Below are 25,776 nucleotides of genomic sequence, written 5' to 3'. Positions count from 1 at the left end.
CTCCATTTTTTTGTTTACTTTAAGTACTTTTGTTTTTTTGGTGGTTTATTTTGAGGCCTACTCTTTTTCCTACTTCGCTTAAAGCTGTGACCTTTTCTGGCATATCCTGTAGTCTGTGTGATAATAGGGCTATGTCATCAGTGAATTCTAGCTTTTGTGTGAGAGTCCATTGGATTCCTTTCCCTGCGTTATAGTAGGCTTCTTTTTTTTTTTTACCCAATCCAATACTAGAAGGAACAGGAGTGGTGAAAGAAGACATCCCTGTTTGACTCCTGTTGTGACTGGAAATTCCTCTGACAATTTGCCACAGTGGGTTACTTGGCAGGTGAAACCATCATAAAGGTTCTTGATTTTGGTTATTATTGTATTGGGGATCCCGTAATGTCTCGTTACAGTCCAAATAGATTCTCTATCGACACTATCAAAAGCTTTTTCAAAATCGACAATTCAGTGCCATAGAAATACTTTAGGCGCGGGAAGATAGCTCAATGTAGTGAGCAGGGGCCGGCCTTAGGCATAGGTAAACTAGGCAGCCGAGAACAGATTGCGAAACTTGGATCAGATCTCAAACATAGTAGAGCACTATAACTCTATGTTGACTGTCTTTAGTTCGGAAATTGCGATATAAGAATTTCAGTTATTTGTCGACGGTGGGGTTTTTAATAAATAGTGTAATTCTATTTTTTCGCCGTTTCTTTTTTTTTTTTTTGTTTCATTTGACGTCTGTAGATTTATATCGGCAGGCGCTTTCTTTAGCTGTCCCTTCCATAAAAAAGAGTTTCTCCGTTGACACTCGTTATTATAATGAACATTTTACACTGCAGCACAGACAGGTCTATGAACTCAACATGAACACTACACTAAGCGTAAATGTCGTTACAATGACTTAACGTAGACATAACTGTAATGCATATTTAAAAAACAAATTCTCTTTAATCAACAATGCAAATAGAACAGTGTTCAAAAGTTCGTAAAAAAATATACAAAACAATCAGTGTAATGTTGTGAATTATTTCATCAGATGCGGCTCTACCTTCATGCATACCCTTAGGCAATCTCTTGTAGTCTGTAACACACATCTGTCAACAACTGTAGCATAATGTCATGCTGAACCAAACATGGACATGTTCAACAATAGGATATCTAGAGTACCGGTACACAAATACACACACACACAGGCGAAACTATTGAAACATTATCAATGATTGTAAGTAGAGGAACATTTTGAGACCGAAGAATCAAAATTTTTAAAATGTGTAATCATCGAAGCACTGAAACAAAACATGCGAATGTAATTAAAAAAATATGTCTTCCTTTTAGAGAGAACAGTGTCACAGATCAAGCAGTGCTGTCGTGATTTGATGATCTCAGTTCGAACCCTGCCGTCCTACAAAAGATTTGAAAAGAACGAACCAATCTTCAGTTCTGAAAGAACGCCAGAGACTTGGACAACAAAAACAATAGAAGCAGACGTTTAAAAAAAAACGTCATCCTGACTACCACGTGACATCCAAGTCTTGGAACCCAATTTGATCATTCAATGGCATTCATCAAACAAACAAAAATAAGCTTTAACAAAATGAAATGGAATCTCTGGTAATAAGGATCTAAAATAATAGATAAAATATGCGAGAAATGGCCTACAAAATAATCACAACCGAAAATCTAGAACAATTTAAAATATGGCTTCCTTAAGTTTACACAGTAAATACACGGCATTTACTGTTCTTTCTAAATATTACAATTTATTATAGCTTTTAATTAATTAGACCTACGATAAATAATAAGCCATTTATTAAGATGGCAATTTCAATGTAAAGATCAATCTAGTGTATGACCTCCATGTGGATCATTGAAAGTTTGTCACAAACGAGTCATATCACACTTGACTAGGGAAAAACAACAGCATTTGAGTAGATATAACTTATGTACTAGTGCGAGATAAAACTATATACTGCAAGCCAAACATCTCTTACAAGTTCTTTACTTTTTAAGACAAGTGTCAAAACTATTACATTTTCATAAAATGAACAAATTATTATGAAGTAAAAAAAAAAAAAGGCATGAAAAATTCAGGGTACCATGAAATATTTGAAGTGCCCATGAAACATTTAGAATACCCCATGAAACAATTGATGTACGCATGAAAAATTTAGGGTGACTCCATCTTCACTTTCAAATTTCGAAACAAAAGTTGTTCTTTGATTTTGTTCGGCAGTGGCAGTTGGTTGACTTTTATTTCCCTGTCTGGCGTAGCGCCGAGTGAATCAGAGACTTGGACAAAGCTGAGGGTGGTCAGAGAGAGCAGGTTCTTGAACAGTTCGCTTTTTTTCTTTTGCAGAATAGTGTTTCGGGAAAGGCACTTGCTCAAGATATCTGTGATGTCAAATTTGGTCAGGAAACGTGTCCGAATTAAATAAAGAACTACGGAAGAGCGTCCTTCCAGCAGGGCCAGTGTCAGAGGCGTCAGATCGGTGTTACCGAACATGTGGATACAATGAAATATATGTCCACAAGAGAAAGTCGGCTTGATCAGAAACGGATACACGCCTTGGCCCAGTGCTAGCGGGATGATCTCTGGGCGATTCTCGGTGATGAACAAGTGCACCGCTTCTTGGCAGTGCGCAGGCAAATGAAAAGTCGCCTTGTTCTCCAAAAGAAGTTTCGTCAGGTCGAGATCCCCTTTCGACAAGGTAACCGATAGAGCGGACTCGTTACGATCGTTAATTATGTTGACGTCGGCACCTTGTTCCAAGAGGAGTCTTGCCGCCCCGAGCCAGGTGTATTCCGGTTTGCAGGCGATGATCAGCGCCGTGTTTCCGTGAACGTCCTTCCTGTTGATGTCCACAGTTTGTTGGAGAGAGCTCTTAAATATGTTCTCCACTTTCTCCCGCTCGAACGAATTCTTCAGAGTCTTCAGCAGCAGCGTTAAAATCGTATCTCCATCTTTTGTGATGGCATTCGTGTCTGCGCCGCGGTTCAACAGAAGGGTGACGATATCTGAACTTTGACACTTGATAGCTTTGGACACTAGCGTATCTTTGGCCTCGTCACAAATGTTTATATCAGCTCCATGTTCCAGTAACACGTTCACAAGTTCCAGCTGTTTTTTCTCTACTGCCACAAACATAGGAGTTTTGCCGAAATTGTTCTGAGCATTAATTTTAGCGCCATTTGATAATAAATAGTTTATAATCCCCAAACTGTTTTTAGCGCATGCGTGAAAGAGGGGCGTATCTCCGTTGGCGTCTACGATATTGACATCAGCCCCAGACTGTACTAACTCTTTGATCAGGTCGAGATTTTCATTGGCCACACACAAGTGCAAAGGGTAGACAAAGTTGAGTGCTTGAGTAGAAGAATTGGGACTTCGTTTTAAAATTTTTGAATTCACATCTGCCCCTTTTGAAATAAGAAAATTCAAAATCTCTTTGCTACCTGACTCTATAGTCCACTCCATCAGGCGGACCTCTTTACTGTCAAGAGTAAATTTGTCATGAAGATGTTCCATTAAGCAGACTTCCTTGTACTCTATAGCTGTCTTGCAGGCATCAAGCAGTCCTCTTTTGACTTTTTCTTCTAGAAGAATTTTGGCGCATTCCATTTTTTTGTATTTGACAGCTATGTCTAGAGCTGTTCCTTCTCTACCCTTGACTTCAACATTTGCTTGTTTGGAGAGTAAAAAACAGGCAATGTCTACGAAACCTTCCTTGGCAGCCATCATTAAAGGTGTCAACTGTTCAAAGCAAATTATTTCATTCAAGTCCGCACTTTTGAAACAAAGCCACCTCACTAAGTCAAGGTCACCGGTTTGAACAGCTTTCACTAAGGGGCTGTCACCTTTATTCTGATTTATTCCAACTTTGAATTTTGTTTTATTTAAATTGACATCAACTCCATTAAGGATCAAAAGTTTACATATCTCTTTATCAGCAGACGACAGACCATTGTGCTCAGATAAAACTAAATCTAGCAAAACCTCCAATGCAGACTCTCCGTTTGAACTTCTCATTTTAACACAGTTTTTATCAAAGGTAAGAAACGTCGCAATGATAGAGTAATCTCTGCTTTTGACTGCACCGATTATAGATGGTTGTTTAGAAGCTTTACATTCAATAAAAACGTTAAGAAACTTCAGTATTCCCTTTCGCTCGGCCATTTCTGTGATTGCCTTTCCCTCTCTGACGTCAGATGTGTTGGCGCCATTGAAAATTAAGACGTTTAACGTGCCTAGGTCTCCAGTGTCAACTGCTTTCATTAGAGCAGTGTATCCATCTTTATTTTTTAGATTGACGTTAGCAGGTGTACACAGCAAACGAGCCATTTCTGCAGAGCCCGACTTTCTAATGGATAAGATCAAAGCCGTGTCTCCAGAACTGTTCTGTTCATTCACATTGGCTCCATTGTCGATCAAAATTCTAACTATTTCCAAGAACCCATTCAGGGCACATACCATCAGAGGAGTGTTCCCGCTTTTATCTACCCAATTCGGATTAGCTTTATAATTAAGAAGCAGAACGAGTGCAAGTTTCTGACCGTTGTAGGCTGCAATCATGAATGATCTGTCCAGAGCTTCCTGAGAACACACCATGGTCTGGCTCGATAAAATGTCCTCCGCCTCTTTATATCTTTCCATGGTCACTGCATTCATCAACTTCTCGTCTTCTGGTCCATTGTTTTGACATCTGCTCTTGGTTTCTGCGCAAAGTTCTTTTTCTAAGTTTTGTTCATTTTCCAACTGTTGCTTTCGTTTCGCTGATTTCACGACTCGTTGGTTTTTAGAATAAGAGTAATCAGAGTCTGGCTCTGGCTTGAGGAGCACCTTCTGACCATTGTCGAACAAACGAACGATCTTATGGTACGGCCATGTTAATAAATCTTTAGCACTTGCTCCGACCTTCTTGTTTGGTGGAGTGCCTAAATTAATGGATACAGATTCTGCCATTCTGGGATGCTTTAGCTGGGGGTCAAACAGACGCTTCTTTGTTCACTTGGAAATAACCTGTGAACAATATCAAATTAAATATGTAACACTTGGTGTTTGTTATAAATCAATCAATTAAACCATTAAACCATATCGTCAATCTATTGTTAACAATAAATATTATCTTTGGCCTACTTCCTTCATGTCGTCAACGATTAATGACGGTGAATATGGCCTGCACGAAGACTAACAACTTCTACACTTTAAAAATTACTACATGACCCATTTCATAATATGTAGACACAGAGAAGCCGATACAATTCTGAAAATCAGAGCCGTCAAGTAACGATCAAGAATTCGAGGCGTCGTTCCAAAAACCGAGCGCATTCCTTCTCGGCCAGTATGACATCAAAACATAATCTGTCCCAAACTCTTTTGGGCTTAAAAGGGAGTTTAACATTTTTTTTAAAGTGAGGAAACAAAAATGTTTAGATAATTATATTACGCATGAAAATGACAACCTCTCCCGATAAATAAAAGAACACACATGGAATGTTTATGCACATTTAATTGAAAGAAAACTACCAACCTAACATTTGCTAATAGCACTAAGAGATGAATGTCAAGTGCTCTAAGACATGATATAAGCGTCCACATAGAAAAGAGCAAGATTGTATCATAACTTGAGTCTTGCCAAGTAACAATCAATAGTTGCTTTTTTTTTGTTCCCTATCCGAAAAGGAACGGTTGTTTACTAAAATACATTAAATTAAATCACTAGTGAAACATGATCTTGTAGAGTGTTACCAGACAACGCTAACCAGGGTCATCAAAACTGTATAAGTCATCAAAGCCTGAACAGCATACTCGCCCCAGAACCCATTTTCTGTATAAACTGTATGGAGATCTGCCTGGTCTAGAAACCAGTTCAATATACATCTCAGATATAGAACAAAATATCTGAACCCTACTACATTGTAATGAAAACTCAGAAGAAGAAGCATTACTCCGATCACCATAAATAAAGATATAAAAATAAAGAATAAAAATAATTATGAATGTTATACAATTAAAAAAACAACTACAAGTCCTCCTTTAAATGACCAAGGCCACCATAGCGACATATGTCATCTCAAAGACATGAAATGTCTGGGCATGCCCTAAACTATAGTAAAATAACAAACCTAATGTGTAATGCTTATTATACATAAGCACTAATTATCAAGGTTCTATATTCATCGTCAAGCATTCTAGCAGCTACTCAATACTTAGTGCAATGGAACTATTTCTGTCGCTGAAAACCACACATTGACACATTTCTATTTTATAGAGAAAAGAAAAAGCAGCTTATGTTTCTAGTGCTGTCTGTAGACGTTGACTATCGAATTAATATTTTCCTTCACGTTTTTCCATTTGATCACTTGTTCTTGTTTGTAAATACAATCTGGCAATTCGAAATGATAATTCTTAATAGTGTGTTGTAAGGTTATGTAATCGTGTTTCTGAAGGCGTATTTTAAAAAGCCAAATGTTCCCACAAATGATGAAATAGCGCCTATTACAATCTAGATCTAGTCTAGACTTAGAAACTTAGATCTAGACTTTGGAAAAGAATTTAGATCTCGATCTGTCTAATTTTGGTGGAAGACAATCTCTCTCAGAATGATGCAAATTTGTATAAATTCCATATCTAAATAAACATCATCATCTAAATCAAGAGTCTAGATGTAATTGAAAATCTAGAAGCAGAATTATATAAAATTTATCATTTAGATTTTTAATCTAGAACTATTTCTGGAATATATCTAGAATCTAGGGATCAACGCAGTTAAATAAAAAGAAAAGAAAAACAAGTTGAGATTTAGTCTCACTTCTATCTAGTTTTAACGACAAAATGTCGCCATTGATACCTCTGGAGACTAGCGCTACATTTTCCTCATTCCAACTATGTGTATGTCTTTTAGTCCCACATGCACTTGAAATACATGGTGCGAAAACAAACATTCTACACACACACAAAATACCATAATAAAAATGATTGTATTTATAGTTTTATCACATATATATTTAGTTTTGCTCAATAAATGAGTACATGGCTAACAATGGAACGGGTGATGGTGGAGTGAATTTTCTTTTTACATATCAATAGGCTATTTATTAATTTTTAAAAGAAAACGTCCATTAAATTATGGTTAAATTTTCGATAATCAAATTTAGTAAGGCTAACACAGTTTGACAAATACAATGCATCGACATTTTTCCATTGTTGAAATAAACCAAAATGTAAGCCTTTTTTTTTTTTTGGGGGGGGGGGAATTCAGTGGCAAAAGGTTTTTACAGTAAGCAAGAAAGCATGCATTACATTCACCAAACCATGATTATGGTAAAAGTAAACACCAAATTAATGTTAAACGTTTAACACTAATTCCTAATTTACTAAATTAAGTGTTCAGTGCTATTTTTCCCCAGATGCTAACAGCACTATCAGCCTCGTAAGCCATTCCAGTTAAGTCCTGTTAAACATTATTCATTATTCTAAACCGTCTAACACCGATAGCAGACAAATTATATCAGACGACAAAGAGATTTTTAGACAGGACCACATCCCAACAGAACAAATCCTAAACTTCAGGATAGTCTGCGAGAAATACCTTCAACACCAACGAACCACTTTCATTTCTTTATTGATTTCAAGAAGGCTTTCGACTGAGTCTGTCCTATAGCACTCTGGACGACAATGAATAAGTACAACATACAAAAAAAAACATGATTAAAGTCATCCAGAAGCTTTAGAAGCAGGCCACTAGTGCAGTGTACTTCAACAATAACACCAGGAACTGGTTTAAAACCAGTTTGAATGAGACACGGCTGCCTACTTTCACCAACATTTTTCAACCTCTTCCTTGAAAGAATAATGGAGGGTGTTCTTGAAGGCTACGAAAGTTCTGGCGGAAAAAGAATTACAAACTTGCGTTTTGCGGATATCTGGCAGAGACAAAAGAAGAGCAACCCGATTCGGTGATGCGCATAGACAAAACTTCCGCAGAATATGTTATGCAAATCAATGCCAAAAATAAAAACAAAATGACCAATAGCCAACAGGGTTTTTAACTGGACATCAGTATTAGAGGCGAAACGCTGGCAAGTGTCAGTAGTTTCAAACGAAAGAACCAAGGGTGAATTACTGGTCAGAATTGTACAGTCCACAGATGCCCTTGCAAAGATCAAAAAAATCTGGAAAAACAAAGGCATAACTCTGGACACTTAAATCAGACTGGTGCGCTCCTTGGTCATGGCAACATTCTTGTATGCTTGCAAATCTTGGACGCTAACTGCAGAACTAGAGAGGAGGATCCTAGCAATGGAATTGAGATGCTATAGAAAGATCATAGGTCTCACTTATAAAGACCGCAAGAGGAGATTTCGTAAAGTATCATAATGGCGACTGGGCCTCACGATGACCTGCTGACAACTGTCAAAAAGCACAAACTAAAAGTTTATGTCCATATCACAAGGTCATCAGGGCCCAAATAGACCTTCTTTCAAGAAACAGTACCAGGAAAAAGAAGAAGAGGTGGATAGATGAAGCGATGGGAAGACAACACCAAGGAATGTCACTGAAAAATTCACTGAAAGAGATTCTGACGACAGGAATGGAGAAAACGGTCGACAGATCATGTATGGAGGTGCTCCAATGGTTCAATAGACTAAAGGATAGGTGAAGGTTAAGCTAACAATCAGCTCAGATAAAATCTTGCAAAAAGAACATTTCTATTTGCTTTTACAGAGATAGCAAAAACAAAAACACAACTAATATACAATAAAAACATCAACCAGTCTTGTGAACATGCCAAAGCAAGTCACTTCCTCAACAGGGTCTAAGAGGGTATCATAGTACTTACCAATGGGGTGATTGCATAGAACAATAAATAAGCTAAAAATGTTGATCTTTATACACCAATTGTTCCAAAAAAATGATATGTTAAAAAATAATGTACTGCTTTTGTCTTAATTTAATTTTTATGCTGTCCAGAAAGAAAATTTGACACATAAAGTAATTAGGCTAAATTTAGCTCTAAGTTTAGGAATCAATACTTTGTAGCTGATAGCCACAAACTCACAGTAAGGAACATCCATGCTTTGATAAAGATATGTAGGTAAACCTCTCATTTCTATGTGCTGTTAACTATGACAGTTATGTATTTTATTCACTTTAAACCTCTAATTATTTAAAGCTGTTATGTGTTAATAGAACTGATTACATTATTAATGCTGAAATGATTTTTAAAAGATATTCTAATTTTGTACTTTGTTTTTCTGGTGGCATGTATAAAAATAAAGTTTAAAAGAACAGCACTAGAAAACAAAGAAAAAAAAAGTTCTCAAAAAATAAATAAGCATATTTAGATAAACAGAAAAATAATATTGTCATTACACACATTTTGCTGCTTTAAACAACTGAAAAATTGATCTTAGTAATTTACTGAAATATATAGGCCTATTTGTAAAATGTATAGTAATTTTCATAGATAAGCCTTGTTTGTAATTTTTGCAAGCCTACATTTTTTTGTAGTGCTAAAAAAAAAAAAAAAAAAAGAAAAAAGAATTGCTTTTTATTACACTATTACAGTAATATTTAAAAACTGCTTAATAAATACATCTTTTCTTTTTCATAAATAACAAATATTTGCTTATATATTCAAATGTACATTTTATTTATGTAAAAAAAATGAGTAATATCAATGATTTTAATGTATATATAGGGAAAATACTTCCGAAAATCCCTGACAAGTAAGACTAAACTATTTTAAATATACTTCTTGCATATAGCAAAAATGAATTTCAAGACCTTCGTTTTCTTAATGTTGGATTATATTAATACACCAAAAATTTATTAAATCCACCAAATCTAAACCACAAAAACAAACTCCAGTATATGTAACAATAGTGTTTTTACTTTAATTTGCTATATATATAATCCAACAAGTTATTATTTTTTAAATAAAAGACCTTGAAAATAACATAAAAAATCTATCACTATCTAATTATTATTTATCCATCTTTATTTTCATAATTCTAATTGGCTTAAAATTATGAACAAAAAAAAAAAAAAGCTCTATAAAATGCTTTACACAATTCTTTTCATTAACTTGTTAAAAGACTTTATTCTAGATTGGGATCTGAGAGTCAGAAACCTCTATGACTTGGTCACCTAACGAGAGGGTGGGGGTCAAGTTTGAATCCAGACTCAAACAGATTGGTCCACAAAAGAGATTGGACAACAGCACATTGAGCATGCTAAAAGCATGAAATATGGGCTAAATAAAAGCAATACATACTAGAGTGAAATGTCAGGTTATAACATAATGTCATCATCTGCCACAATATGATTTGGGTTGTCATCTTTGATAACATTTATGTTTAAATTATACTAAAGGAAGCATTGATACTAACATATAGGCCTAGTTATTTACTATGATAGTTTACATCAAAAAGTTAAATTATAAATCATAATCAGATTGTAAGTTAATAAAATACTTTCTAGTATTAGAAGTATAGGTGTAACATTGTTACCTAGAATCTCTCTTAAATGTGGTTAAAACATAGTGGCAGTATGTTTATCAGCCCCACTGATAAGAGACATAACACATCATGTTGCGGGCCACAAAAAGATATATAACGAGATGAAATGAACCTGAAACTATCTGATGAGAAGCTCGTGTATACAGAACGTGTAGTTTAATAATCTTTTATTCGCAGATCAAATAAAAAATGCTGCCAAATTTGTTTCATTATACTGTTTATATGTTGTCTTTTAAACAGCTACACTTTCTTATAAAACAAACATGTTGGCTTATCATGTTTCACAAAAAAGTAAAGATCCATTCACTTTTCCTGGTAGTCCCATTTCATAAACGTACAAATTTAAAAGGTCATGGCACCAATCCATCAGAGAAATAGTGAGGACCCTTGTGTAAAGATACATTTTTTAATCTTTCTTTTTTTTTTTTTTTTTTTTTGAGGCAGAGGTTGGTTCTCTACACTTTGTGCCGACATTTTGGCAGGCCGGGATGGAACCACTTCGCGGGCCAGATGTAGCCTGCGGGCTGTATTTTGGGCATCACTGTTCTAGACTCTTGTCTCTAAATCTAGGATAAATGGGCCCTATAGACATAGATCTATGATTCTATATCTATTTTAGATCTGGATCTAACTACAGATCTAAATCTAGTCTTAGCAGTCTTGGTGACATAAGTCTAGATCTAATATTTTAGTTAGGCTATAGTGGCACTGTGCCTATACTACTTATAGCCTATTGTATTAATTAGTTACATTTACATTAGTATAGATCTAGAGTTATGGATCTAGATATTGAAATAGTTCCAGTAGATCCAGATCTACTAGTCGAGAGTATAGTCAGTATAGATCACTAGATTAGATAACACAAAAAAAACTGGCCAGTGGTTGCCAGGGCTACTTAGAGACGTGAATATGCCATCTAAAAGTGGACATTACTACTAGATTATCTAGATTCTAGATCATTAGACTAGATCTAATAGTACAATGAGTATGAGTATTCCATCTCATACATTACATAGACTCTAGTAAGTTACTAGATTCTAGATCTATAAATAGTATAATAGAATAGATCTAGACTAGTTAGTCATTCACTCATTCAATGTCAATGTCTTCTAAATGAAGTGATAAAACATAGGCCTAAACATCAAGTCCAAGTTTTTTGTCACTCTTTTTAACCTTTTTGCCTTTTATTAAACTAGTTTATGACTATGGAGTATGGACCAATATCCAATGGACTAACTAACTTTAGGCTAAGGCTTAGACTTGTCAGTGTCACTAACTGACTAAGGAGCTAAAGTAAACATATAGATCTAAACAATTAAGACCTACCTCATATAGCCTAGGTTATAATAAAAAATTAACCTCGAATCAAGATCTACAGTGGAACTTGATTTATGAAATCTGACTAAATCGAGATCTAGATCATAGTCTAGATCTAAAATCTAAACCTAAATAGATCTAGACTCTATGTCTTACAGCGGGAAAATATTTTAGCACGAATTCCTATGCTTTTGTTGCCAGATTTTCGTTAACGACAAAGCCAGATTTTTATAAAAGCTAGATCTAATTCTAGTATTACAAGTCCCAAATAATTATTCTCAACCTAACCGTGGTGCTCAGTTGGAAACGGTCTTTATAGGACACTAGTAGTATTAGTCCAATAAGAAAGAAAAAAACAACAACAACAACAAAAAAAAAAAAAACACATTAGGACGTTGGGATGCCTAAGGACTGATTCCATAGCACTCCAAGAGATGGAAGAAAGTCCCAACAAACATGTTACTATCCACACACCATCCTCAGGGGGCCGCTTTTTTTTTGTCGGACACCTAAGCGGATGATGTGGCAAGTTTACAGTGAAGGAATATGGGGTAGTTTGCACGGTGTGCTCGGCCTTTGGCCTCGCTTCTAATTCGAGAGTTTTGTGTTACGAGCGATCGGTAATAGGGATGTGATAGTTACATCTGCTTGGATCTTTCCCAGACATAAGTTTGTTCGGACAGGCAGATGGAGTCGTAGACACAGTGCATCTCTTAGGACAATTACAAAGTATTACATTGTTTTCGAACTTTTTTGTGCGTTTTCGTTCGTACATATTATGCCTACGTAGTGTGTGTGTGTGTATAAAAATCTACTGTCGTGTGGAAATGCAGAAGCAAAGACCTTCACCTTTTCCTACAATGGGAGGGACAATTTACTACTTTTATAGAAATAAAATTAAATCTAAATTTGGTAATTAAGACAATGTTAATTAATACATCCATTAACATATTTGGTTAAGAATTAATTAATATACATACATTTTTAAAATAATCTAATAGGTAACATACGGTCTTAAATATAATATTTACATTATCTTATTTTATTTTAATCTAGGTATTTTACCATTCCTATCACCTGATTATCTAAACAAGGCTTATCTCCCGTTACCTTATTGTGTTTGTACATATTCTGCATACAAATAAAATTAATTCTTTAAACTAATTGATGAACTGATTGGTTGATTTTTTTTTTTAATTTATAAATGTGTTTTCGTTGAGGATTAACTTGTCCCAGGTACATACTCTCCCCGCTGCCATTCCTGCGGGAGGTTTGGATTAGAAAGTAGAGTTTCTACAACTGCGAAGGAGCATCCCAAACGTAAAAAGAACAACACACTATGAGATACTGAGATGTCAAAAGTGAACTATCCAAATACCGCAATTTGGCACAAACAACAACAACAACAACAACAAATAATCCTTCATATTTATGTAGATCTTTATGTCATTGACGTTTATTGCATGAATAATACTTGAGACCACAGATTATTGGTGTACAAAACATTTGTGAAAAAGAGAAGAAAAAAAAAAAGCAAATAAATCTACTAGCTGATACCCTAGCTTCGTTTAAATACTAGTAAACATCCTCTCGTTAATCATTAAATTAATTAAAAACCTAGAAAGACATAAAGACAATTCTGTCAGCAACAATAATGATTAAATATATTACACATAGATGGCTCAGAAAAAAAAAAAACATGAAAAAGACATTCGTTGCTATGGACGCTGCAGTGTAAGAGATTAGAATGAGAAGATTTCAAAACAGAAAACGATTTAAAGTTGTTAAAAGATCCCCTTTCAGACCTTTTGGTCTATAGGGCAGATGATGTTTCTGGGGCCTACGGTTAACGAAGGTGCCCTGTGACCAGCACTACGACCAACCGCCTTTACGTCCACAACTAATGTCAGGTACCTATTAGCGCTGGGTGGACTCAGAGGCGCCCAAAAGATCCCGAAATTAAAAATCCCAGTCTACACCAGGATTGAAACCCGAGGATGTCATGTGGCCAGGAAAATGTCCAACCGCATTTACTTTACCCCTTCTATTGTCAGGTACACATTAGGGCTTGGTGGACTCCTTAAAGATCCCGAAATTAGAAGTCCCAGTCTTCTTAAGATTATTTATGACCATCTTAAAATCAAAGTCTTGATAATGAAGCATGCCGAGGTGAAAGACAACAGGGAAGAGAGATACGATTTTCTAAAATCTTTATTAAAACGTTTCTGAAAATCGCAAAGAGCTCGTTTTCATGAAATGAAATTGTGCATTTTATAATATCATAGACTCCTCGTTGTCTGCAGCCAGGGCCAGGGCCGGTCCTACAGATTGTGGGGCACTATGCGAAATGGATTGCGCGGGGCCCAGTCTGGGTAGGGATAAGGATAATACGTGAAATTAAAGATTTTGCAATAGAAAATAAAATCGTCTTTCCATTTTGTTCATTCTTTACTAAGTACAAAATAGCCCCGGAATGACATTTTTGTCTGTTTTTAAGGAGATTTGCATGAGTTTTCAAAAGTTTTTTATAATTTCAGGAGATTTTCATGACTTTTTCGTATATTTTGCAACTTTCGGAAAATTCAGGTACCCTTAAAGTAATAAGTTAAAATGGTTTCATTTAATAATTTACACCTAGAATTCGCGCAGGGCCTATGAAAGTGCGGGGCCCACTGCGGCCGAATAGGTTGCAGTGGCCTGAGACCGGCCCTGTCTGCTGCACCCAGCTACATTCGTCTGCAATAAAAACTCAATGCACATCCTATAAATAAATGAATATACATTTCAGACATCTTGCCTGCATCACTTCTGCAGATTCTGTATTCACTATAAGCAGAAGTGGAGCGTGGCCAGATAGAACAACGACCAGGAGATCGGGCATAATAAAAACAAAATACCCTTTTTTTAAAAAACAAACAAAGCGTATCTAAAGTGAAGAGCTCTACATTTATAGCCATATCTATCCATACTCATTAATTTTCTCTTAATCGATATAAAAATAATTAAATAATTATCACCAATTAATTGGTTAATTTTTTACATTGATTCCTGTTTCGATAGAGACAGTGAATAATTGTGCAAATTTTTAACTTGATCCGAGAATGGGTAGTGGGAGAAAGTGCACCAGACGGACAGATGGAGTTTGTAAATCAACATGACCTACTCGTCAAACAAACTATAGAGAATCTTGTGGAAATTATTTGTGATCAGACAACATGTCATAAGATAGACATCTAGCAAGACAGAAAATGCATTTAGCATGGGCGTAGCCAGGAAGGAAAGGAGGGGGGTATGGCGTCTGTGTGTTTTTGTGGCGACGGTGGAAGAGGTTCGCAATTGGTTGTGAATGATTCAAGATAGATGGCATTGTCGTCAGCGGTCTTAGGTAGGAGAGACGACTACTGAACGTGAGACTGAAATGAAGTGACTAGTGAGTTAGATTTTGTTTAATTAATAAACCATTTTATATTATTGCTAAAATCTACTATATTTATTGCATTTTAATCACAAGCTGATTTTGTCTATATTATAATAAAGGTTATATTTAGGTTTGTCCAGAAAATAAGTTATTCGAGTTATTTGAACTTAAGACACAATACGCCTGCAGCGGTTTAGTAGTTTACCGGAAGTTATTCGAGTTATTTGAACTTAAGACACAATACGCCTGCAGCGGTTTAATAGTTTACCAGAAGTTATTCGAGTTATTTGAACTTAAGACATAATACGCCTGCAGCGGTTTAATAGTTACCAGCAGTTTGATGCTACAAGTCAACGATCGTCTACAAAAGGGGGGTTCGAAGTTCACCCTCCCCCAAATGATTTCCCTCCCCTTGCAGAGGATGGAATGCTGTGGCCGCCTGTGGCTGTTGTTTTGCTTTAATTTGTACAAAGCTTATATCAACTCCGTCTGAGACACATTTTGAACGCTCTATTTCTCCCACACCCATTCTCGGATCTATTCAAAACTATTCACAATTTTTAATTCTACCTGACTAAGCACGAATCAATAATAAAAAAAAAACATTAACCAATTAGTAAATTAGTTACTGGTAATAAATAATTTTCTTTGATACCAACAAGGGAAATAAATTCTTCAGTATTAACAGATAAAAAGTGATCTCCCCGAAAATTGACAAAGCGTGGACGAAACACGAGTGAGTACAACAATTAAAACAAAAATCTATATTTGAGATTAAAATGCATGTATTGAGTTTGAATACTTCAGAGATAGACTGTATGTGTCGTATGTGCTAGATCAAAACGAATGGAAACTCATTGCTATAGATTTGGTTATAGAAAAGCAGAACAACTCATGATGGTGGTTGCAGTTAAATTAACAACAACAGAAGAATTGCTGTGATTTGCATTATGAAAGATTGGAGATGTCAAGGTCGCTTATTTAAACTCCAGAGTTGCCAACTAAAAAAGAAAAAAAAAGATCTATAAATTTCAATGTGAAGCAGCAAATCTTCATAGCTCCTATATTATCGCTAATTACTTGTCGATTTGTTTATAACTACGTTTTAAGTCAAGTATAAATCTATTACTTCCTTAATATTGAAATTATTTTCATCAGAAGATATAATATAAATAAATATTATAATATAATATAAATTGAAAAGCTAGGAAAAGCACATTCTTATCCGATAATGATCAGATCACAAACCTATATGTATATATATAGATTGTTATGTCCTTAAATCTTTTTCAAGTTGTAAGGAAAGTCGCCATGAATCTAGGAAAATCTATCTCTTCTGTCTTAGAAAAGTAATGGTCTGAAGTTTTCAAAGTTAAGAAATAATGGAATGCTATTTTGAGGATTTTAAATAGAATGGTCTGTTATTAATAATTATCACAGACCTATATATTTACGCAAATCTATGATATAAAGGCATTTCCTTTTGTTTACCGTTGACATAGCGTTTCGAAAATCCTTGATCGAAATAATTCAAGTCTGTTGATTTTAAACATCTTATGATTTTATATTGTATATTAAATCGATTGATTGCTTAGATCTTTCTAAAAATAGATTAGTATCTATAAATTGAATAATAATAATTATGAGACGTGAGAGCTCTTATTTTCGATGTTCCATTACGTAGGTTAGGGTTGAAACAACACCACCACTTTGCTTCTTATGACAACTTTACAAAACAACGCCTTGTTTCAGCTTTTTGGAAGTTTTTCACATGTTTATGTAGTGTTAGAGATTTCCACGTCTAGTATTGGTATAATATATATATATATATATATATATATATAGGTATGTGACCTAAATTTTATTTCGCAGTGCTTAAAAAAAGGCATAAATTATTATACATTTGCTAACACATAGCTTGTCAACATTTCCTTTGCTTTGTACACTGGATAGGCTTTTTCCGCTATGAATGAAAATCTAAAAAAAAAAAAAAGATTCGAGTTATCGAATACCGAAGAAAGTCTTTGCTGTGATTTGCATTATTAAATGTAGAAGAAAGCCATTGCAGTGGTTTGCGTTAACAAATACAGAAGAAAGCCATTGCAGTGGTTTGCGTTATCAAATACAGAAGAAAGCCATTGCAGTGGTTTGCGTTATCAAATACAGAAGAAAGCCATTGCAGTGGTTTGCGTTATCAAATACAGAAGAAAGCCATTGCAGTGGTTTGCGTTATCAAATACAGAAGAAAGCCATTACAGTGGTTTGTGTTATTAAATACAGAAGAAAGCCATTGCAGTGGTTTGCGTTATCAAATACAGAAGAAAGCCATTGCAGTGGTTTGCGTTATCAAATACAGAAGAAAGCCATTGCAGTAGTTTTGGTTATCAAATACAGAAGAAAGCCATTGCAGTAGTTTGCGTTATCAAATACAGAAGAAAGCCATTGCAGTGGTTTGCGTTATTAAATACAGAAGAAACCCATTGCAGTGGTTTGCGTTATCAAATACAGAAGAAAGCCATTGCAGTAGTTTGCGTTATCAAATACAGAAGAAAGCCATTGCAGTAGTTTGTGTTATCAAATACAGAAGAAAACCAGTACTGTTGTTTGGGTTATCAAATACAGAAGAAAGCCATTGCAGTAGTTTGCGTTATCAAATACAGAAGAAAACCAGTACTGTTGTTTGCGCTATCAAATATGGACGATAGCCATTGCTGCCTATATAGATGCGTACGACAAAAGAAAGCCATACATTTATTGTAGTTGCATAACTGAATATAGAAAATTTAGAAAAGGAGACACGGAATCCAAGTAGTTGTTACCTTTCGCGCATTCAAGATTTGTATTGCCAGATAACGACGGTCTGGTCTTTACTAATACTTAGTACTTGATAACCACTGCCAGTACTCACAAACAACCAACATCCAAAGTTTAAATCTAATGGAACGCTTCGCCTACTAGGACAGTTTTATAATCAGAAGATAAAGATTACAATTATAATCACAAACTAGTGTACAGTCTGTCCAAAGGCTGTGTGAAGCGTCTAGTGTGGTAGCTTGACTTGCTGGCTAGCATCTGTGAAAGGGGAGCAATTAGTACATAGTACATAGCCTCTCCACAGCATGTCCTAATCAGTACCTCCTTGTGGTGACAGATGTAAACTGAAGCTGTGAAGCCTCAGGCTAATCTGCAACGGTCTCGAAGGAGGTTTGGCCCTAAGATGTGAGGCAGTCATGGCCCGTCGGTTTGAGGACACGCCCTGCTGCCCACAAACCAAACCCCCTAGCTGTGAGGTCTAGGGCTAAGGGAGTAGAGCCTAACAGAAAATCCGGTTTTGGAGCCCCGAAGGCGGGGAGACAGTGGTAAGACCACTGCTCTCTGACAAACTCCTGCAGCACCTGACAGAAAAATAATATTTCGTGGCCGGAAACTTAATCTTTTACAAAATATCAACAAATCTCCTCGTATTTTTATCAGAAGATAACAAGTTCTAATGACAGAGTTTCGCTAATCTATAAATGTTTACACTATTTTTAAATATCTTATCTTATAAACTGTAGATCTTCCTTCGAAAGAGAAGATGATTACGACCTAAGCATATCTATATATTAATCTAGTGGATGTTAATTAGAGACTTAGAAACTCTGCCAAGTCGTTGGTTTTCTTTGTTAATTCAAGCTACTAGTTCCATTCTCAAATGGCACACGGGAAGATGGAGAACTTCCTTGAATTTGTCCTAGCATATGAAATAAGAAATCTGCCTTTATCTTTTTGACTTTCTGAGTATTTTATTAGGTCTTTTTTTTTATTGATGTTAGAATATATTTCAGCTTTTTATGTATTATTGCTACTTTAATTTTTAGTCTTCTGTCCCGAAAGTGTCTCCATTTAGTGATTTTACTTATGGTGCTACTAGTAAAACGCAATTGATAATGTATTTTTGCTGTTGTATTTATAAGCTCTATGGCACAATTCAGTCTGTGTACGTGAAAGTATAATTTCAATTTGTTTGCTCCAATTATACTTTTTAAAATAAATATCAAAGATATGCACTGACTCAACATCTACATATACAAAAAAATGTAATTGCGTATTGTCAATAAAAAAAAACTTCAATCAGTATCAACTATCTCATTTTGTATCAAACTGCTGTTACTGCTTTTTATCTCTTGTCTTTTTTTTTCATCTGTTGAACTAACAATTAAACTGGTCATGCCCTATTAAATATGTTGCAAACACTAGTGAAGCACATTTTTGCAGGTTATCAATAGAGTAACAGTAATCTCTAGCCCTTTAATTATAGATAATTTCCTCGCCAGACCACAGGAATTTTCAGATCTTCACTTGATAAATGTATCGCACATTTTAATAAGTTTGCTTGTGTGATCATCGAAGCATGACTTTTTTTTTCCCATTCTCAAATAGTTATTGGTTTTAAGCTTTGATAAATTTTATGGAAAAAGAAAAAAAAAAGACGGGGAGGGTGTAGTATCGCTGGGGGCCCTGTGAGTTGATTAATTAAAAGATGTTCAATTTGATGAACAATTAAATCTCAGAACGTGAAGTCTACACCTTACTTTACCAATCATTGATTGCTTGGTGATAATTAGGAGCAACGGTTGTTTGAGATAATGCATTAGGCATATATACAGAATACACTTAGTATAAGCCTGTTCAGAAATTAGCACCGTTAATTTTGACCCCCAAATAAATGTTAATGACATGTTGAAACCATTCGACTAAGACATCGCTAAGTTGAGTTTTCAACTAAATGTTATTTGCAACACATAGTGTGTGTATTATGTAGGCCTACTCAAAGATATGCTGTAGTCTTAAACACTATGCTAGAAAAGTAAAAGATTGGATCAACTGGAAGAATGGAGTCAGAGCTAAACATGAACAGCTCTACAGCTCTTCCCACTCAGTCCGAAGGTTTAGCTCACATCGATTACCGTTTTATGGAGATAACTATCATCATCAACCATACGATTAGCGGGGTTATCTCGTTTTTCGGGATAGTCGGCAACGTCATCAACATTATCATCTTCTACAGACAAGGTAAGAAAATGAAGGAAGATGCTGACGGATGAGTTTTTTTTTGTGTCGGAGTAATAGGCTTCTGAATTTCAGGTTTAAAGGTTCCTTTATTAACAAAGTCAACATTTTTAAAAATAAACAAACGATTATAAGCTTTCCAATCTCAGTGTTGAAAATAAAAATAATAATAATAATAAACTAATCAATCTACGAGATGGTAAAAAATTTAATGAAAAATATCAAAACTCAAGCAGAGACCAGGAGAACCACCATCACCATCATGAAAAAAATCTAGGTTTTCATCAATACCTCATACCTGCCTGAGGAATGAGGAACTGTGGCAAAGATCAAGGTAACAGCCCGTTGAAGTAGATATCCTTCAGAGACGCTGCAGATGGATAGTCCACGCCCTTCGCAAGCCTGCAACTAACATAACAAGGCAAGTCCTAACCTGGAAACCTTTTGGAAAGAGGAAGAGGGGACAACCCAGAAATACATGGCGCCGCGATTTGGAAGCAGATGCCAAGCAAATAGGCGATACGTGGGGACAGCTGGAGAGACTCGCCCAGAACCGAGATGCCCGGAGTAAGCTGGTTGGGTCCCATAATGGACCACAGGCAAAGATGAGATGATCAAAACTCCTAATGTACTGTTCTCACCAAACCAATTAAAAGTTAATTTTTGGTCTCGTCTCCGTCACTCATAGGTCATTTCCCTTTTTTATCCAATGCACATGCCGTCAAAATTTATCATCCGTTACATATACTTACACACTCCTTAACAGAATATTTCATCTATATTATGCATATAAAATACCAATGACTGACTGAGTCATTCAGTTATGTATCAAGAGATATCATCAACTGTACGCAATGAAATGAAATTTTGTACACAGGTTCCTTTTGCCTCTGACTTGCTAGGAAACGGTTTTGACAGATTCGCAGCTTTAAACGCCGCAACGTGCGACTAAAATGCAAGCTTTCTATTAAACTTTTGTATACTATTTTCTGAAGTTCTAAAATTCCTTTGAACTCGATGATGACTAAACAGTCCGACCCTCGTTTTTTTTTTAGAGGACGAAATGCAAATTGTACCAAAAGACTTTATGTTTAGCTGAAAGCGTAAACATTCTACATCAGACGATGGATACATTAAAGAGTCATCATCATCATCATCACCACCAGTTCTTTATGTTTCTTATAGATTATAGCGTCTCAGTAAAAAATACGTCACAATCAGCTAGCCTTTTCATTGCTCTCAGAATTTTTTCCCTGTCCACTCCGCTTCCTCTAGAACACTGCGTCTGTGGAAATCGATAGATTGAAATATACAAAATTATGAAAACATTTGCTATGTAATCAAAATTATTAGGCTTGACTTGGTTTGTCATAGACATTTTGAAAATATGATTTTTTTGAAAATCATTGTCCATAAATAAAATAAAAAATTGTAAATATGAAAAAGTTTATGTCATTAAGTAAATGTAATTGAGAGCAAAAAACTATTTTAACTTGTTCTTACCTTTTATAAGATTTGACATTTTAATTCTATGGGCTTTTATTTTCCTACAGGCTTTAAAGATACGGTGAATATATCACTACTCGGTTTGGCAGTGTCGGATCTACTTTCTTTAATTACTTCCTTGTGGGTGGCCATATGCTGGAACCCGCTTATGTACTACGCCGACCTGCCCTTCGTCCAGGAAGACGTTGAATATATGACCGGAAGCCTGCCCCATCTTCTCTGCACGCGAATCACTGCCTGGATCACGGCCTTCGTGGCTCTGGAGCGCTGCCTCTGCATCGTAATTCCTCTTCACGTGAGAACGATTATCACGCAATTTCGTACTGCGGTCTACATAGTCTCTACCTTCATCATCGTGGCCGTCGCCCAGGCGGGGTCTTTCTACTCCAGCAGCCTTCAGTGGGTGTTCAACAGCGCCAGGAACAGAACGGTGATGAGCCGGGTCGTGAGAGAAGGCAGCCAGGAGATCGAGAGCATTACCTACTCGTTAAATCTCGTCTCCCCTTTCGGGTCTTTCGTCATCGTGGTACTCTGCACTGCCATCACCGCCATCCAGCTCAGGCGGAAGTCCGAATGGAGGATGAAAACGACGATGGCGAAATCCAAGCGAAACGAAAACGAGGCGGACGTTATGGCCAAGGAGAAAAAGGTCATAAAACTTGTGGTCATGATCTCGGTCATCTTCATCGTCAGCTTCCTGCCGGCCAACGTCATCCACATCATCTACTGCAGCATCTCATCCCAGCTGCAACTAGTTCTTCTGTACATACCATACCTGAGCATTTCCTTCTCTTTCATTAAAGTTCTGGAAGCTTTCAACGCCAGCATCAGCATCGTCCTGTATTACGTCATGAGCTCAAAGTTTAGAAACAACTTCCACGAAATGTTAGGCATCAAGTCAACATCTATTAATGGCAAATAAGCCCTTTTACACAATTAAAATTATCTGAAGCCCAGGCAATGAATAGATATGGTCTCGTGTATCTCAGGAAGGATGCAAATGATATATATATATATATATATATATATATATATATATATATATATATATATATATATATATATATGGATAGATAGATATATATATATGTATATATATATATATATATATATATATATATATATATATATATATATATATATATAGAGAGAGAGAGAGAGAGAGAGAGAGAGAGAGAGAGAGAGATAGATAGATAGATAGATAGATAGATAGATAGATAGATAGATAGATAGATAGATAGATAGATAGATAGATAGATAGATAGATAGAAAGATAGATAGATAGATAGATAGATAGTGGGAAGCGTGGTAGAGAGGCCAAGTGCGCTTGAACTTGGCTTGGCTTGGCTACCTAGAAGTGGGCTCGAGGTTTGACACCCGACTCGGGCAGAGTTGTGTTTACTGAGCGCCCAAAGGCAGCACGGAAAACCAACTCCTAGATACCCCCCCCCCCACACACACACACTGGTCCACAAATGAGCGCTCTGAGCATGCTATAAACATGAAAGTAGCTCTATATAAAAGCTATAATAATAATAGATAGATAGATAGATAGATAGATAGATAGATAGATAGATAGATAGATAAATCTGTGGCATTTTACTTCTCAAGAAATTATCTTTTCCTTTTGCCACTACTTGTGTGACTAAAGAGGCCAATCCTTGATACCACAGCAGCATTCACAGGTTTGGCATCTGTAATCATCAGGCGCCGTTGTACATTCACCCTTCTTTCTACTACGGGTGTGTATGGCATCTGCAATCTGGGATCCTTCCTTTATGCTCTCTCTCCATGTGGATCTATCCAGTGCCGATTTTTGCCAGCTGTTAAGGTCAATGTTTAGAGCTTTGTGTCTTGTTTGCATACATCAGTATAACTTAGAAGTGGACGAACAGTGGGGGAAAAAAAAGTGTTCAAAATTTGTACTAGTCCAGGGGTTCTTAATCTGTGGATTGTGACCGCTTTGGGGGTCGAATAACCATTTACCAGGGTCACTTAAGACCGTCGAAAATTTTCTTTTTTTTGGGCTATTTTTGAACGGAAGTTTTTTGTTCGTTTTGAAAGTGTTGTACCAAGCCTATTTGTACCTTGGTTGGTCTGTGTACTTTGGTTGGTCTGTGTACCATGGTTGGTCTGTGTACCTTGGTTGGTCTGTGTACCTTGATTGGTCTGTGTACCTTGGTTGGTCTGTGTACCTTGGTTGGTCTGTGTACCTTGGTTGGTCTGTGTACCATGGCTGGTCTGTGTACCTTGGTTGGTCTGTGTACTTTGGTTGGTCTGTGTACCTTGGTTGGTCTGTGTACTTTGGTTGGTCTGTGTACCTTGGTTGGTCTGTGTACTTTGGTTGGTCTGTGTACCATGGCTGGTCTGTGTACCTTGGTTGGTCTGTGTACCTTGGTTGGTCTGTGTACCTTGGTTGGTCTGTGTACCTTGGTTGGTCTGTGTACCTTGGTTGGTCTGTGTACCTTGGTTGGTCTGTGTACCTTGGTTGGTCTGTGTACCATGGTTGGTCTGTGTACCTTGGTTGGTCTGTGTACCTTGGTTGGTCTGTGTACCATGGTTGGTCTGTGTACCTTGGTTGGTCTGTGTACCTTGGTTGGTCTGTGTACCATGGTTGGTCTGTGTACCTTGGTTGGTCTGTGTACCTTGGTTGGTCTGTGTACCTTGGTTGGTCTGTGTACCTTGGTTGGTCTGTGTACCTTGGTTGGTCTGTGTACCATGGTTGGTCTGTGTACCTTGGTTGGTCTGTGTACCTTGGTTGGTCTGTGTACCATGGTTGGTCTGTGTACCATGGTTGGTCTGTGTACCTTGGTTGGTCTGTGTACCATGGTTGGTCTGTGTACCTTGGTTGGTCTGTGTACCTTGGTTGGTCTGTGTACCATGGTTGGTCTGTGTACCTTGGTTGGTCTGTGTACCTTGGTTGGTCTGTGTACCTTGGTTGGTCTGTGTACCTTGGTTGGTTTGTGTACCTTGGTTGGTCTGTGTACCTTGGTTGGTCTGTGTACCATGGTTGGTCTGTGTACCTTGGTTGGTCTGTGTACCATGGTTGGTCTGTGTACCATGGTTGGTCTGTGTAGCTTGGTTGGTCTGTGTACCTTGGTTGGTCTGTGTACCATGGTTGGTCTGTGTACCTTGGTTGGTCTGTGTGCCATGGTTGGTCTGTGTACCATGGTTGGTCTGTGTACCTTGGTTGGTCTGTGTACCATGGTTGGTCTGTGTACCATGGTTGGTCTGTGTACCTTGGTTGGTCTGTGTACCATGGTTGGTCTGTGTACCATGGTTGGTCTGTGTACCTTGGTTGGTCTGTGTACCATGGTTGGTCTGTGTACCATGGTTGGTCTGTTGTGTACCATGGTTGGTCTGTGTACCATGGTTGGTCTGTGTACCATGGTTGGTCTGTGTACCTTGGTTGGTCTGTGTACCATGGTTGGTCTGTGTACCTTGGTTGGTCTGTGTACCATGGTTGGTCTGCATTTACATTTGTAGTAATGGCGGATAGGGACATGACTTAGATTCCATTATTATGACACAACGATCGTCAAACATCAATAATAATAATAACATCAGTGATGAATGCAGTATTTCCCGTGGCTGCGCAGTCCCAGCTGTGACCTACATATTTTGCCACATCCAGGGCAAGCATAACCATCGTCCACAGGTCAATAAAATAAAATAAAAAGTGGGGGGTGACAAATGCGTCATTTGTTATGTAGTTCTCTCTGTCGTATGTAAGAGGCAGAAGAAATCTCCGAGTATTTTAGTTTTGAGGTTGATAACGTCAAGAAATCAAGACTTGACTAAGGTGGCAAGTAGCATAATTAAAACATAGCAGCCCATGAAGCTTTTTATTTGATAGCTCTCATAATAGCTAGAGCTATGAAATCTCACACCATTGTGAAGAGTTAATATTGCCAGGGGTTAAATTGCTCGAGTTATGATTGGAGCAACATTTTAAATACATTTAGTGCCATTTCATT

At 36.8% G+C, this 25,776-nt stretch overlaps 3 protein-coding genes across 5 annotated transcripts; 1 reads left to right on the top strand and 2 right to left on the bottom strand.

Moving 5' to 3' along the window:
• Nucleotides 1-913: 913 nt before the first annotated feature.
• LOC106072761 (putative ankyrin repeat protein RF_0381) lies at nt 914-12,007 on the bottom strand. 3 transcript variants are annotated; one of them, XM_013233206.2, is made up of 2 exons: nt 11,833-12,007; nt 914-5,002 (listed from the first exon to the last, which is right to left on the bottom strand). In XM_013233206.2, exon 2 carries the CDS (start codon nt 4,943-4,945, stop codon nt 2,153-2,155), a length of 2,793 nt encoding a protein of 930 aa, XP_013088660.2. In that variant the 5' UTR covers nt 4,946-5,002; nt 11,833-12,007; the 3' UTR covers nt 914-2,152. The 3 variants fall into 3 exon arrangements, with proteins under 3 accessions (XP_013088660.2, XP_013088659.2, XP_013088658.2); XM_013233205.2 differs by lacking the exon at nt 11,833-12,007 and adding an exon at nt 6,834-6,891; XM_013233204.2 differs by lacking the exon at nt 11,833-12,007 and adding an exon at nt 6,795-6,869.
• A 7,712-nt stretch (nt 12,008-19,719) lies between these two features.
• Nucleotides 19,720-22,802, top strand: LOC129924063 (galanin-like G-protein coupled receptor npr-9). Its single transcript, XM_056017822.1, has 2 exons — nt 19,720-20,296; nt 21,847-22,802. The coding sequence occupies exons 1-2, from the start codon at nt 20,116-20,118 to the stop codon at nt 22,719-22,721; spliced, it is 1,056 nt and encodes a 351-aa protein (XP_055873797.1). The 5' UTR covers nt 19,720-20,115; the 3' UTR covers nt 22,722-22,802.
• A 992-nt stretch (nt 22,803-23,794) lies between these two features.
• On the bottom strand, nt 23,795-25,273 carry LOC129924020 (uncharacterized). Its single transcript, XM_056017617.1, has one exon. It carries the CDS (start codon nt 25,271-25,273, stop codon nt 23,795-23,797), a length of 1,479 nt encoding a protein of 492 aa, XP_055873592.1.
• Nucleotides 25,274-25,776: the final 503 nt, after the last annotated feature.

The sequence above is a fragment of the Biomphalaria glabrata genome, chromosome 18 (assembly GCF_947242115.1).
Source record: "Biomphalaria glabrata chromosome 18, xgBioGlab47.1, whole genome shotgun sequence".
NCBI classification, from domain to species: domain Eukaryota; kingdom Metazoa; phylum Mollusca; class Gastropoda; family Planorbidae; genus Biomphalaria; species Biomphalaria glabrata.
Note: the sequence above shows the minus strand (reverse complement) of the source record. Positions and strands in the feature narration are given on the sequence as shown.